This window comes from Chiloscyllium plagiosum, unplaced genomic scaffold (assembly GCF_037043375.1).
Source record: "Chiloscyllium plagiosum isolate Xiang-an unplaced genomic scaffold, Cpla_swu_hap1 HiC_scaffold_5, whole genome shotgun sequence".
NCBI classification, from domain to species: Eukaryota; Metazoa; Chordata; class Chondrichthyes; order Orectolobiformes; family Hemiscylliidae; genus Chiloscyllium; species Chiloscyllium plagiosum.
Window position 1 is genome coordinate 83639885 of NW_028270143.1, and position 15242 is coordinate 83655126.

Sequence of the window (15242 nt, forward strand, 5' to 3'; positions counted from 1 at the left end):
GCTTCACCATTTAATAAGAAATGACTGATCTGATACTCTTCAGCTCCTCTTTCCTGCATTTTCCCCATAACCCTTGATTCAGTTGTTGATTTTTTTTTAAACTCATTCATGGGATGTGATGTCACTGGCTGGGCCACCATTTATTTCAATTCTGTAATTCTAAGAGAGCTAGTTTCACCTGACCCTCCTGCACATTAGCTTTCATGCAATAGCCCTTTGCCAGCGTCTCTTCTTATTGCTTAATTCCACAGTTAACAATACCTTTGATCTCCGCTTTATTGATAATAATATGAGCCCCCGGGGAAAAAAAATCCAGCAAATTCTTCCTAGTCATTCTCATCATTTCCTGGATATGAAATGTAGACATGAACAGGGCAGCACTAGTAGGAGAAAGTGAGGTCTGCAGATGCTGGAGATCAGAGCTGAAAATGTGTTGCTGGAACAGCGCAGCAGGTCAGACAGCATCCAGGGAACAGGAGAATCGACGTTTCGGGCATAAGCCAATCTTCAGGAAGAGTTCCTGAAGAAGGGCTTATGCCCGAAACGTCGATTCCCCTGTTCCCTGGATGCTGTCTGACCTGCTGCGCTATTCCAGCAACACATTTTCAGCACTAGTAGGACCAGCTTTTGTTCAATATTTTCCTCACCCTTCGTATTTTAATTCTTATAGAAATATATTTTTATTCTGGATATTGGAGCATGGTTAGTGTCCATATAGTTGTAGTCTAAATTAGAGTGGTGCTGGAAAAGCAAAGCAGGTCAGGCAGCATCTGAAGAGCAGGAAAATCGACATTTCGGGCTAAAACCCTTCACCAGGAATGGAGGCCATATAACTGTATGCCAATGGAATGAGAGGACGGAACTTGAATAAAGGGGAAAAAAAACAAAGAGACATGCAGTGTAAAAATATTTTGACCATGGATCTCAATCTAACACCTGTGTTCTAACTCAGCCTGGATTTGCAAGCAGCTACCAAAGTTTAGTCAATAGAAAGTAATGAATGTGATGTGCTTTATGAATGGATTGCCATTCAGCATCATGTCTGTTTGTATTCTATCCAAGGGCCTGTAAGTTTCCAATTCTGTTTCTATTCTGTTTTTCAGCACCAGAGCAAGCTTAAAAAGATGGCCTCAATGACACAGCACTAAAATATCCTCTAGGCTTAGGCATTAAATATCAGGTTTGCATTGAAACATTAGCAACTGGTGAAGTAACTCCAGATTGCTTCTAAACAAGGTCACCGACAAGATCCATTCAGATTCTTTTGTTTCTACTTCAGCTTTGTTTACAGTTTGGCCATTTAACTCACTTGCCCTTATTCGACTAAGTTGCTAAGAATTTCCATTTGAAATTGTTTGCATTTCACCACTCTTCCTTATTAATTAATTTCTGTTCAATTCCAGCGCCGCCCCAGTAGATGGCCTGCAATGAAGTTCAGGCGTGGCTCTGGTCATCCTGCCTATGCCGAAGTGGAGCCAGTTGGGCAGGAAAAGGAAGGCTTTATTGTGTCTGAACAGTGCTGAAACTGAGCGATAGAAGTAGTGCACCAGGTGTGGGATTTATGCTTTGAAGTGAATAAAGAAGCAAGCTCAAACGCACTGTCCATGAAATACCCACTTCTGGATCAGCTCAAAATAAGAAAGATACACATTTTCATCTACGAGATCAGCACTCCATAATCTTCCTTAGTAGCCCTGCAGAGTTCATCAATGTTTCAAAAAGAATTGACCATCCCTTTTGGATAATCGTTGTGGAATTGAATGAACATTAGTGACGCATACAAGCCACAAAAGTGAAAAACCAGGTTCATTCATCTTTACTGGTTTAAGTCAACCTCAACAAGTAAGAGTGGAAAAGAAAATACATCAATTTTCCATGTTTCCATGGTTAAAAATGCAGGAAAATTGCTTACAGCATGCTTTTAGCTGATCATCAATCAGATAATGCAATGAATAGATTCACTCTCTCCAACATTTATTTTGATTCTTTAAAAGTGTATACGTTAAAAACTCACTGACGTCAGTTGGGGGAAATGTAGTTAATGTGTACATTTTCTTAATGAGAATATTTTCTAATCCATCTGATGTTTTGAGTGTATATAAATCATTATGGATGGATTTCTTTACTGTAGATGAGCTATAATATGATGAAATGTCATTTTCAATTGTCAAGATTCAGTTGCATAAGGCTTGGAGGCAACTGAAGACAAATTGATATGTCCTTTTAAAAATCAAAAGTTTGCAAATGTTCAAATCTAACTTTTTTGATAAATTTCACTTGTTTCTCTAAGTGACGTCTGACAGTCCTGATGTAAATCTTTTAAGTTAATAAGAAAATCTCCAAATTATTGTGCACACGATTCCATTGGTTTCAAATTACTGAGGGATTAATGCCATTTGTGTTGCAAATTGTGCAATTTGTTATCTTTTGGCTTGAAAGGTAGTGAGATTACAAAGGCTTAAATATTCCCCTACTAGAAACCAAATTTTGGGAGTATTTGCAGATTCGATTAGATCTGTTGTGTAGTGGACACATTGGTTAAATAGATGAATATATTTTGTTTCTTGATAGCTTACACAAGACAGGTTCTTGTGTCTCCAGATTGTGATGAAATGTTATAGTGTATTTTTACCATCCAGAAGAGGCATGTAACATGTATTATCACAGACATAAAATGGGTTGTAAAGTAGTAATTAAGACTGAGTACTGTTTAACAATAGGAAGTAACTTAATGGAGAGCAAAGAACACGCACTTTTAACTGTTTTCACTGAAATTAATTGTTTTCTTTTGAGCTTTCTTCGTGCTGTGAAACCAGGCTGTTTGTGAATTCAGGTAAGTATTATTCTTCAATAAAATCCTGTGAAATAAATCTTCCAGTCTTAGACGTAAAGGCACTTGCTATTATTATTAAGTATTGAAAATGGCAGATTCAGGTCTAATTACAGATTATTGACTTCTTTCCATTTGCCAACAATGCAATCAATGAGCACTGCAGATTAGTAATCTTACAGTTCAGTCGATGGTGTCAGAGATTTCACTCACTGTGAGTTCGACCTCGCTGGGAGTGGATTTTGATTTCAATGAGTATTCTATATAAGGTTATCAATTAGAGTTAAGATAGCTCATTCAGTTGGGTTTGATCTGGAACTATCTTGAAAAACAATTTGAAATATTTCACTAAACATTATCCCAATGTATCCGATAAATATTTAAACTCATTTGAAGGTAACGGTAACTTTGTTTTAAATGTCGCCTAGCAAAAACCGGCTCTTTCAGTGGAAAAAGGGTATAGTTGCATTGTTGACTGAATGAAGTGGACTTAATGATCCTGATGTGATTCTAATTTCATTTCAATGTTTGCTAAGACCACAAGAAACAGGAACAGGAGTAGGCTTCTTGCCATTCAATGACATCATGGCTGAACCCACATTCCTCACATCCACTTTCCTGCCCTTTCCCCCTAACCTTTGATTCTCTTGCTGATCAAGAATGAGCCTTAACTATGTGGTACTTCTTGTAAATGTTCAAGTAATGTCACCAGCAGCAAACACCAGTGTGCAAATATGTTGCTCCATAATGAGAAGGTTCCCAAAAGACTCTCTCATTCTCATCAGCCAAGAATTGATTTGAATTTTCTTAAACATGCAGTAACCTTGTCAATTCAGTAACAATAGTTGTTCCCAAATCTTACTGATCACTTCACAAATCAGGCAGTGATCCAGCTTCAAATGCAATATACTGTCTAACAGATATTATGCCAACGGCTTCGCTGTACCCCTGTATAGTAAGAACATACTTCCACAGATAGGGAGACCAAAACCACACAGAATATTCCAGGTGCCCTCACCAAAGCCCTGCATAATTGCAGCAAGATATCCTTGTTCCTGTGCTCGAATCCTCTCATTATACAGTTTGCCTTTTTTACTCTCTGCGACACCTGCGCACTTATTTTCAGTGGCTGTTGCACAAGGGCACACCGGTCTCATTGAACATTCCCCTATGTCAATGTTCTGCTATTCAAATAGTCATTTGCCTTCCTATTTTTGCTGCCAAAGTGGATAACATCATATCTATCCATATTATACTGCATCTGCTATGCATTTGCTCACCCACTCAGCCTGTCCAAATCACACTGCAACATCGCTGCATCCTCCTCACAGCTCACCCTCCCACCCCAGCTTTGCATCATCTGCAACTTTTGAAATATTACATCTCATTCCCTTATCTAAATCATTAGCATATATTGTGAGTAGCTCGGCTCCTTGTTCTATATGCCATTCAGGAAAAGATCCACTTATTCATACTCTTTGTTTCCTGTCCGCTAACCAATTTTCTCCCCATCACATTGCACTACCCCCAATCTCAGGCACTTCAATTTTACTTATTATTCTCTGATGTGATAATTTGTCAAAAGCCTTCCTAAAGTCCAAATCAACCACATCCAATGGTTCCCCATAAACAAATCTGCCAGTTACATTTAGATGGTTTAGATTACTTAGATTACTTACAGTGTGGAAACAGGCCCTTCGGCCCAACAAGTCCACACCGACCCGCCGAAGCGCAATCCACCCAGACCCATTTTCCTACATTTATCCTTTCACCTAACAGTACAGGCAATTTAGCCTGGCCAATTCACCTAACCTGCACATTTTTGGACTGTGGGAGGAAACCGGAGCACCCGGAGGAAACACACGCAGACATGGGGAGAATGTGCAAACTCCACACAGTCAGTCGCCTGTGGTGGGAATTGAACCTGGGTCTCTGGCGCTGTGAGGCAGCAGTGCTAATGACTGTGTCACCGTGCCGCCCATACATCTTTGAAGTATTCCTGTAGATTTGTCAAATATGATTTCCCTTCTGTATGCACATGTGTCTGATCCTACCACTGTTTTCTAAGTGCTCTAGCATCTTCCCAGTTACCAACAATCTTTTTAATCTACACTTTCTCAACTGTGGTACGGTACGGTATTGATGCCCAATAGCGTACAAAATTCAGTTCGATAATATCTGAAAATAAGATTCATGTCATTCTACAACACTTTGGAATAAGGAGTTACACAGCAATTTAACAGAAGGATCAAGTCTAGGCTTAAACGAACAAAATCTAGCTTTGACCTGACTCAGTTTTCTGAAGCAATCCCTTGAACCAAATATTCATGACAGTAGTTGACGGTAGTGAATTGCAGCAATTCAGGAAGGCAACTCATCATCACCTTCTCAATTAGGGATGGGTGACAAGCGCTGGCCTACCACTGGATCTGACATTCCCAAAATAAACACAATTTTAGTAAAACTAAATTTCTAATTTTTCCTTCACTCTATTTCAAATAGAGTCTTTTAGCAATGCTTGGATCATCAAGAGTTTAGCCTGTTCTGCCATTCAGTGATCTGAATTTCATTTCCATTTCTCTGTCTTTGAACCTTTGCCCAATTAAAAATCTATTAAGTTCAGTTTGAAAATTTCATTTAAGATAGCATTGACAATCTTTGAACTGAATTCAAGATTTTCATTACGTTTTTCCAGGTTAAGACAAATTACTAGATTTTCCTAAATAGATATTTTAACTTTAAGATTATTTTCTGCTTTCCTACAAGATCATTTCTTTGCATATACCACATTGCATCCGTTTATCATTTTAAAGACTTCCTCCTCAAACCTCTAAATTCAAAGTAATTCAAATCAAGATTATTAAGCTTGTCTTCTAAATGTAAGCCGTTAATACGTGGTAACACGACTCAGTGTGGTATCAAGGAACCCTAGCAATATTGAAATCAATGGAACTCGAGGGGAAAACTGCAATAGTTATAGCTGTTGAATACCAATCATTTCCATCCCAGTACATCGATGTAGGAGCTCCTCAAAGACAGTCATCTTCATCTACTTTTTCAATGCCTTTCCCTCGATAAGAAGCTCAGAAGTGGGAATTTTCACTGATGATTGCACAATGTTCACAACTTCTCAAATACTGATACCCATATGCAGCAGGACCTGGGCAGTATTCAGGCTTGACCTGGCAGGTGGCAAGTAATATTAACTCCACACAAGTGCCAGGCAATGACCATCTTCAACAAGAGACAATCAAACCATCTCTCCTCAATATTCAAACTGAATTCCCCACCATCAATGTGCTGGGATTCAACATTGACCAGAAACTGAACTGGGCCAGTCTTGTAAACAGTGTGTTCACAAGAGCAGTTCAGAGGCTTGGAATTCTGCAGTGAATAATTAACCTCATGATTCCCCAATACCTGTCCACATCTATAGGGCACACATTAGGTATGTGATGGAATACTCCCCATTTGGATGGATATGTGCAAATCCAACAACACACAAGATGAAAACCATTCAGGAAAAGTTAACTCTCTTGATTGGCACCCCATCCACATTGAACACACTGTTTGGCTAGTACTGATGCACAATGGCAGCAGTGTGTACAATCTGTAAGGTGCACTGCAACTCTTTCCAATACTCCTTTGACAGTCCTTTCAAAGTGGTGATCTCGATCACCTAGAAAAACAAAGGCAGCAGCTATGATAGACCACCACCTACAATTCCCCCTCCATGCTTTTCCACATCCTGACTGGAACTAAATTGCCATTCCTTCACTGTTGCTTTGTGAAATCCTGGAATACGTTCCTAAACAGCACTGAAACTGTCCCTACACCACATGGACATAAAATTGTTCAAAAGGCCAATTAGAAATCGGCAATAAATACTGGCCTCCTCAGGAGCACTAAGATCCCTCGGATGAATATAAAAGAAATTCAGGTGCATCGGCATTGTATTGTTTCAAAAGACAACCTGTAATTCCAGGGAGTAGATGCTCTGAATTGAATGCAGGTGAAAAAAAATTTTAAAAAGCTCAGAACCAAACTACTCTGGAGAGTTTCATAAAGTGACCACCCATAACATGAATCAATTTTTCTTTTACAAATACTACTAGAATTTCCAGATTTTATAGTTTCTTACAGTGCAAAATTTAATCAGGACAAAACTGAATATATTTCATTTGAAACTGTAAGCAAATAAGAACATGACAAATCAGTGCGGGCGTGATCCTGTCAAGGCTGCTTCACCAAACATTAGCTGATCTTTTGCCTCAGGTGCACTTTATTATCTGTTCCTTATACCCTTTGATTGCCTGAGAGCCCAGAAATTTTGTGTGTGATCCAGGCACATCTCAATGATCTTCATTTCAGAATTGCAACCTAGTGCTCCTCCTCCCAGAACTATTGAAGAGTCGGCTGTTCAGGCTTAGAATTCTTGGTTTTGCCATTCAAACAGATTAGAATGCCAGTATTTCCCTTTCTGCCAACTCCCAATTAACATTTCCACCAACACTCATGGCGCCTTCTCCTGCAAGAACAATATGTAACGTATGGGGTGGATTTTACAGATTACCCATGCCCTCAAACAAGAAAGTCTGTTGAGATAATGCCAACATAAACCTAGCTACCAAGCTGCAGTGTGGCAACCTTCATTGGATTAGCATGATTTCTACCCCATTCTGGGAGGACGGCACCACCTAGAGAGCTGCCAGCTAATCAGAGTGACTGGCAGATCTGTAGTCTCTGCAGTACAAGAATCGAGTAGTGACCATTGCCAAGATGACAGGCACTCAACAAGGATGAAGAAGTCATGCATAGCAGACATTAGGAATTTTAACGTTTTTGTCTACACAGCAGGTGCCAGCAGGTGGGGGATGGTCAGGTTTTAGTTGCAAGGACAGTGGAATAAAGGGGATTATAATCTCCAGGGATTGATCTTCGAATGGCATAGGAACCGCCGAAGAGAGATATGCCCTTCCTGCTTTCCAACAGCCCGCACTGTGAAAGCTGCTGGGCTACACACCTTGCCTTTGTGATCCTCTGCCACATGTAATATAGCAATATATGTCCATTAATATGTCCATGGCCCCATGGGCTGCTGACATATTGCTTGCCAACCGTGATATGGGAGACATTGGTGGACAACCTACCCCCTATGATTTTATATAAATGTCCTTTCAATATAGTGGCAGAGTACTGTAAAATTCACCCCATATCAAAAGCTATTGTTATTTCTCGTACACAGCTTTTAGACAACGACACATCTATCAATTATAGCACATCACTAGGTTTAAGCTAGAAATTATCTAGGAAAATATCTTTACCTGTCCAAATTTCAATCATTTTACTGCATTGCAACGGAAAATCAGCTGAGCAAGTCTTTTTTGCTTCACCTGTTCATTCTGTCATCTAGATCATTATAAATATCAAGAAATACTAACAAAAGAGGAAAGAATTCAATGAAAAATGTATCATAACATATCAAAACACATTTTTGAATCGTATTGCCTGTTCTAATAGGAGTTTCCTTTGGCTGCCATTAGCCGTATTTACTAGACCTACAATCTGGCTTATTGTTTATTAATAATCATTTTACAATTGCATGTGAATTAAACTGTTTGCACAATAGTAGAAGTGAAGTGTTTTTATGAATGGACTAATTCTAATTGACCTGAACCTGCAAGCTCAATACCATTGTGCCAAGATTTGCACTAAGTGTGAAAAAAAGTGCTAGAATTAAACTACCCAATATTAAACATACAGGGGCATAGGTTGATGGGGAAAGTTCATGCAGTAACTTAAATTGAAAGGTTTAATGGATTTCCGTGCGAATAAATGGATGCAAGCTAGTCACTTAAACATCATTCTGTAATACCGTATTGTACCTTACTGAACTTCTGACCTTGTTATATTCAAGTCCAACAGTAAAATCCTCTTAGTTTGAATGTATTAAGTGCTTCAAATTGGCATAAATGTGTTCAAGTGCATCATTTTCAATGTTTGACACAGAAGCATTTCAGTATTGGATAGTTTACTAAGGATTTTTTTTCTATAAGATTATTTTTGTATATGCTTGCTCATTTGACACAGTATAATATCATGCATATGAATTGTAAAGCAAAAGGTTAAACAAACAGTATATTTTGTGTTGGCCTAATGTTGAATGCATATGATTATCTTGCTAAGTGCAGTGACCTGCTCACAAAATTTGTATATTATCACTAATGCAAATTTGATGAAATTTTGGAACCTGACCAGAACAATTTTTTTTTCATAAATTGGGATTTAATTTTAGAACAAGAAAGTGAATATGCTACACCTTTTAAATGTGATCATGATAAAGATGAAGAAATTCCCTGTAGACTTTCACTGCCAAAAAAAATTACAATCAATGTGGGTCAACAGAAGTGTATACTGTATGTTATGGGATTTTTCAACTAGATTTGAGGAGGAAATGTTCTAGTCTCTGTAAGTCACATCCTAATACCTCACAACTGGCAATGTGTGGAAAGGATGGAATCAGGAATGGTGTTTGGGAGTGGGTGTATAGTATCCAATAGAATTAGCATGCTAGCTAATTTTACTAGCTTCAGAGACTTGAGATCTTCTACAGTTGCTCTTGGCAGAGTGATGTTTGATATGAGCGTTTGATATACTTAAATTAGGACAGTCAAGATAAATTCACTCTCTGAAAAAAAATCAGCACAGACACCAGTATGACACACTTTGGTTTGAATAAATGAGATAGTTGAACCCAAAAATAGATCTGTTAGAGCTTTACTTCATTTCCATATAACTCAAAGGATATAACATGCATAGATTGTTTTCTACAATAAACTGTCATTTCTATAATTTTGACCTTCTGTGTCGGCTCCGTTTTTAATGTTACTATATATATAGTCACTAATTAGTAATCCATGTTCACCACATAGCAGTTCTTTTCATAAATTATGCAAACTTTAACAAGCAATGAAATGAGTCAAAAGACTAGAAACTATGGTTATTAAATGGCAGTGGAGGAGAAATCTGTGTCACAACTGTTCTGTTGTCAGTATATGGATGGATATTGATTTATTGGCTTAGGCAATGCCATTGACCACAAGCTGCATAATATTCTCCATTGAGATAATTGAGAATAGCTACACCACAAGGGATCAACACTGGTTTCCACATCAGCACTGAAAGCAGCCTTGTGCGAATGAATTCTGCAATATATATATTTTACATACTCAATATGCACTTGCATTTTCCAAAAGGCTAAGTATTTTAACTTGAAGTGAGCCTGATTAACTCAGTGTGATTAGAGGGTCAGTTTGCACAATGAGGCAAATTAACATGCATCCAGTTTGAAGTTCATTATAAAATAGGGAAATTAAGTGTTTCATGGAGATTTGAAGTAACTTTACTCTTGGCTCTAAATTATGGCACCAGTGTAGCGAGCCTGAAGATAATGGCATGCTGCAACATGCCTATTTGCAGTACCAAATCTGGTTCTGATCACCTTACTTTTTTTTTCTCTAATCAATCCACTTCGAGATATTATCACACACCTCTGGAGCAAGTGGGATTTGAACCCACGACCTGTAGTTCAGAGGTAGGGACACCACCGCTGCAGCACAAGGACCCATGATCACATTATTCAAATGCATATTTTATACAAGACAGATGCAGTCAGTGTTGTGATGAGTTGTGAGGCAAGCACATCAAACAACCTGACAAACCAAGGCAACCAATCAGATATTTAGTTTTATTTCCCTCCCCCACCAAAACCTCCTCACTGAAATAATTTAGATTCATGACATAGTCATTTAATATATCTAGAATGATCTAAAGAGATAAGTTGTTTATTCTGTTATTCTCTCTATAGTGAAAATAGCCACAGAAGTATTTTGGGATGGTACATGACAAAATTAATGTTCTGGATTTAGACCAATTTAGAAACAAAATACTTTTCCAAAGATGTGAAGCATAAATAGTAGAGCAAATAGCAGGGATTTGTCAGGGCGATGGTATTTTCACTGAACTAGTAATCTAGACATCCATGCAAACACACTTGCAAAGGAGTAATCTGCTAAGTGATGCCAAGATTGGGTTCCACCAGGGCCATTCAGCTCCTGATCTTGTTACAGCCTTCATCCAAACATGGACAAAAGAGCTAAATTCTACATGCAAGGGTGAGAATGATTGCCCTTGACATCAAGATTGCAGTTGACTGAGTGAGGCATCAAAGAGCTCCAGCCAGATTGGAATTAGGAGCAATGCAGTCCACTGGTTGGAGTCATACCTGTCAGAAAGGAAGATGGGTGTGGTTATTGGAGGTTCTTCATCTCAGCCACAGGATATTGTCCTATGCCTCTCCATCATCAATGGCCTTTTCTTCTTCCTGCTTGATTAGCACCATATTCACAAACATTCATTTCTGCTACTACTGGCGCCGCATGGTGTACCAGCCACAGGATGTTTGAAACAAGGTTGGAGCTGAGTGAACCCAAACTGAGTGCCAGTGAGTAGATTATTACAAAGCAAGTGCTGCTTGGTAGAATTGTTGGTAACACCTTCCATCACCTTGCTGATAATCAAGAGTAAATTAATGGGCCAGTAACATTTTTTGTGTTTGCAGGATATACCTGTGCAATTTTCACAGAGCTAGATGCCAGTGATGTAACTGTACTGGAAGAGTTTGGCTAGGGGAGCAGCAAGGTCTGAAGAACAGGTCTTCAGTAATGTTGCCGGAATGTTTTCAGGTCCCATAGCCTTTGCAGTCGTTTCTTCATAACACGTTGAGTGAATCGAATTGGTGCAAGATCTGTGTTGCTGGCGATAATTACAGTAGGCTGAGATGGATCATCTTTTGGCACTTCTAGCTGAAGATAGTTGCAAGTTTTTCAGCTGTATCTTTTGCACTGCTATGCTTGGCTCCATATCATTGATGATGGGAACATTTATTCAGCTGCCTCTTCCAGTGAGCTATTTAATTGTTCCCCATCATTCAAAATGAGATGCAGCAGGACTGGAAAATTTAGATCTGATCCAGTGATTCTGGAAGTGCTTGGCCCTATCAATTTCTGTTGACACTGTTTGGCTCCAAGTAGTCCTGTTTGTTTTTTCACCAGGTTGACACCTTTTTTGTTAAGTATGCCTTGTGCTGCTACTTCCATGCCCTTCTGCACTTTCCATTGAACCATGATTGATCCCCGGTTTAATGCTAATGTTAGAGTGAGAGATATGCCAGAACACAAGGTTGCAGATTGTACAATTCTGCCTCTGCTGATGGCCCACATTTGGATGATCATTTTTGACTTGCTAGATTTGTTCAAAGCCTGTCCTATCTGTGGAGTGTCACACCACATGGTGTCAGGTATTATCAAAATAAAGACAGGACATAGAGTCCATAAAACCTGTTACTGGAACTGCCATGGATGGATGGGTCTGTGGCGGGCAAATTGATGAGGATGAGGCCATTTATATGTTTCCCTCTTGTTGGTTTCCCCCATTACCTGCTGCAGAACAAGTCTAGCAGTTATGTCCTTTCTAGCCTGACTAACTCAATCAACAGTGCTACTGCTGAGCCACTTTTAATGGTAGACCTTGAAGACCCCATCCAAGATACATTCTGTGTCCCTGCCATGCTCAATGCTTCCTCCAAGTGTTATTCAATATGGAGGAGTACTTACTGATTAGGGTGGAGTACATGATAATTAGCAGTAAGTTACCTTCTCTGCATTTGATCTGATGCCATGAGATTTCATGGGGTTTGGTGTCAATCTTTAGGATTCCTATGACAATTTTCTTCCAGATGTATCCCACTGTTGGGCAGAGCATACACCAGTATGGTGATGTTTATGACTGAGACATTGTAAGATATGGGTATGAGTATGACTATATCAGGCTATTGCTTGATTAGTTTTTGAGACAGCTCTAGATTAGAGTGGTGCTGGAAAAGCACAGCAGGTCAGGCAGCATCCAAGGAGCAGGAAAATCGATGTTTCAGGCAAAAGCCCTTCATCAGAGGGCTTTTGCCCGAAACATCGATTTTCCTGATCCTCAGATGCTGCCTGACCTGCTGTGCTTTTCCAGCACCACTCTAATCTAGACTCCAATTTCCAGCATCTGCAGTCCTCACCTTTGCCCTGTGAGACAGCTCTCCCAATTTTGGCACTAGCCTCTAGATGTTAGTGAGGAGGACTTTGCAGGGTCAGCAGAATTATGTTTGTTGTTGTCATTTCTAGTGCCTAGGTCAGTGCCAGTTTGATCAAAGAACAATACAGCACTGCAACATGTCCTCCGGCCCTCCAAGCCTGCACCAACACACTTTGCACTTCCATACTAAAACTTTCTTCACTTACAGGATCTGTATCCCTCTATTCCTTTCCTGTTCATGTATACATCCAGGTGCTTCTTGAATGCTGCTATTGTGACTGCTTCCACCACCTCATCTGGCAACGTGTTCCAGGCATGTACCACCCTTTGTGTGAAAAACGTGCCTCACACATCTCTGTTAAACATCACCCCTCGCGCCTTGTACCAGTGTCCCTTAGTAATTGACCCCTCCACCCTGGGAAAAAGCCTCATACATTCCACTCGATCCATGCCATTCACAATCTTATAAACTTCTATCAGGTTGCCCCACAACCTCCTGCATTCCAGTGAAAACAAACCCAGTGTATCCAACCTTTCATCGTTGTTAAAATCCCCCATATCATGCAACATCCTGGTAAACCTTTTCCGTACCCTCTCTAAAGTATCCACATCCTTCTGAAAGTGTAGTGACCAGAACTATACACATTATTCCAAGTATGGCCTAACTAATGTTCTATAAAACTGCAGCATAACTTGTCCATCCTTATATTCAATGCCTTTTCCATAGGCCTTTTTATTACCTTATCTATCTGCGCTGCCACCCAGATCTCTCTTCATATCAATACTCATAAAGGTTCTGCTATTCACTGTATAATTTCCACCTGTACTTGACCTTCCAAAATGCATCATCTCACATTTGTCCGGATTAAACTCCATCTACCATTTTTCGGCCCATCTCTCCAACTGATCTATATTCTGCTGCATCCTCTGACAATCCTCCTTATTACCCACAACTCGATCAGTCTTTGTTTTGTCTGCAAAATTAAACCGCCACATTTTTCTTCAAATCATTTATGTGAGTTGGTTTCATTCTTTTTTTCATATTTTTAGAGTTTGATACGACTAAATGCGAGAACAGTTAAAAGTCAACTATATTGCTGTGGGTCTGGAGTCAACTTGCAGACCAGACAAGGACAGCAGAGTATCTTATTACATTCAAATTCCACCATGTACTGTGGTGGGATTTGAACTGTGGTATGCAGAACATGAACTTGTGCTCTGGATTGCTACAGTGACAACATCACCACTCCATTGCCATCCCTGCACTTGGAGTTAAATCACTGTTTCTTCACAGTTGCTGGGTTTCTTCACAGTCTTGGCACTCCCTCCCTTAATGCATTCTGGGTGTTCGTACCTGACACGGTTTTCAGCATTTCAGAAAGGCATCGCCACTCTACCTTCTGAATGACAATAGCCTAGCCAATGACATCCATGCCCCAAAACTGAATTTTTAAAATGTAGCATTAAAAACAGTTTTTAACTGTTAATTAATAAGGATGCAATGCATCACAATTAATTTCAAGGTGATGGTCTTCAGGTTTTCCGTCCAAGATTGGATCTGCATAAACGTTACATTTGAAATAAAGCAAAATGCTAGCCTAGTGGTTCATGTGACATGTTTAGTTAAATTAATTTTAAATGAGTACAAAAAATTGCCATATTTACATAATCCATGAATTTTAATCCAAAAGATTATTTTAACATTGTGCATCAGTTGGCTATAAAACACACAAGGACCTTTCGAATCACATTTATGTTGAAAGAGGACTCAGTATTGATGTGCAGTCATCATTCAACTATCCCTGAGTGTGAGAAATATCACCTTATTCAATCATCACGTGGAAGCATAAAAACTGCCGTGGAACATTTATCAATTTTTAATTTAACCTTTCCAGTGAATTACACTTAAATTAAAAATCACCAGACATCAGCTTAAAAAAACAAAACTGTTCTAAAAATTAATCTGTCTCATAACCAGAGCTATATTTGCCCTCGGGATTTTAACAGTTGGTGTTCAAATGCGTTTTTCCAAGGTCATTGAATCATAATATGAATGAAAAGAAGCAAAGAACTGTGGATGCTGGAAATCAAAGACAAAAACAGAAATTGCTGGAAACACTCAGCAGGTCTGGCAATATCTGTGGAGAGAAACAGAGTTAATGTTTTGGGTTCCGTGACCCTACTTCAGAACAGAACCTTTTTTTTAGAATGTTCTGTTCGGATGTGATGTGGGTTGTTGCAGGATTTGTGGCTGAATTGCATGAACGTTCGG

The 15242-nt window shown here is 39.2% G+C and overlaps 1 protein-coding gene across 2 annotated transcripts in view; it reads left to right on the top strand.

Moving 5' to 3' along the window:
* LOC122550022 (plexin domain-containing protein 2) overlaps window positions 1-9687 on the top strand; it is a 431455-nt gene extending 421768 nt beyond the window's left edge. For both annotated transcript variants that reach the window (XM_043690425.2, XM_087987374.1), the window contains one exon: window positions 1404-9687. In XM_043690425.2, the coding sequence (XP_043546360.1) occupies window positions 1404-1523 (120 nt within the window). In that variant the 3' untranslated portion in view covers window positions 1524-9687. The remainder of the gene's footprint in view (window positions 1-1403) is intronic.
* The last annotated feature ends 5555 nt before the right edge of the window (window positions 9688-15242 follow it).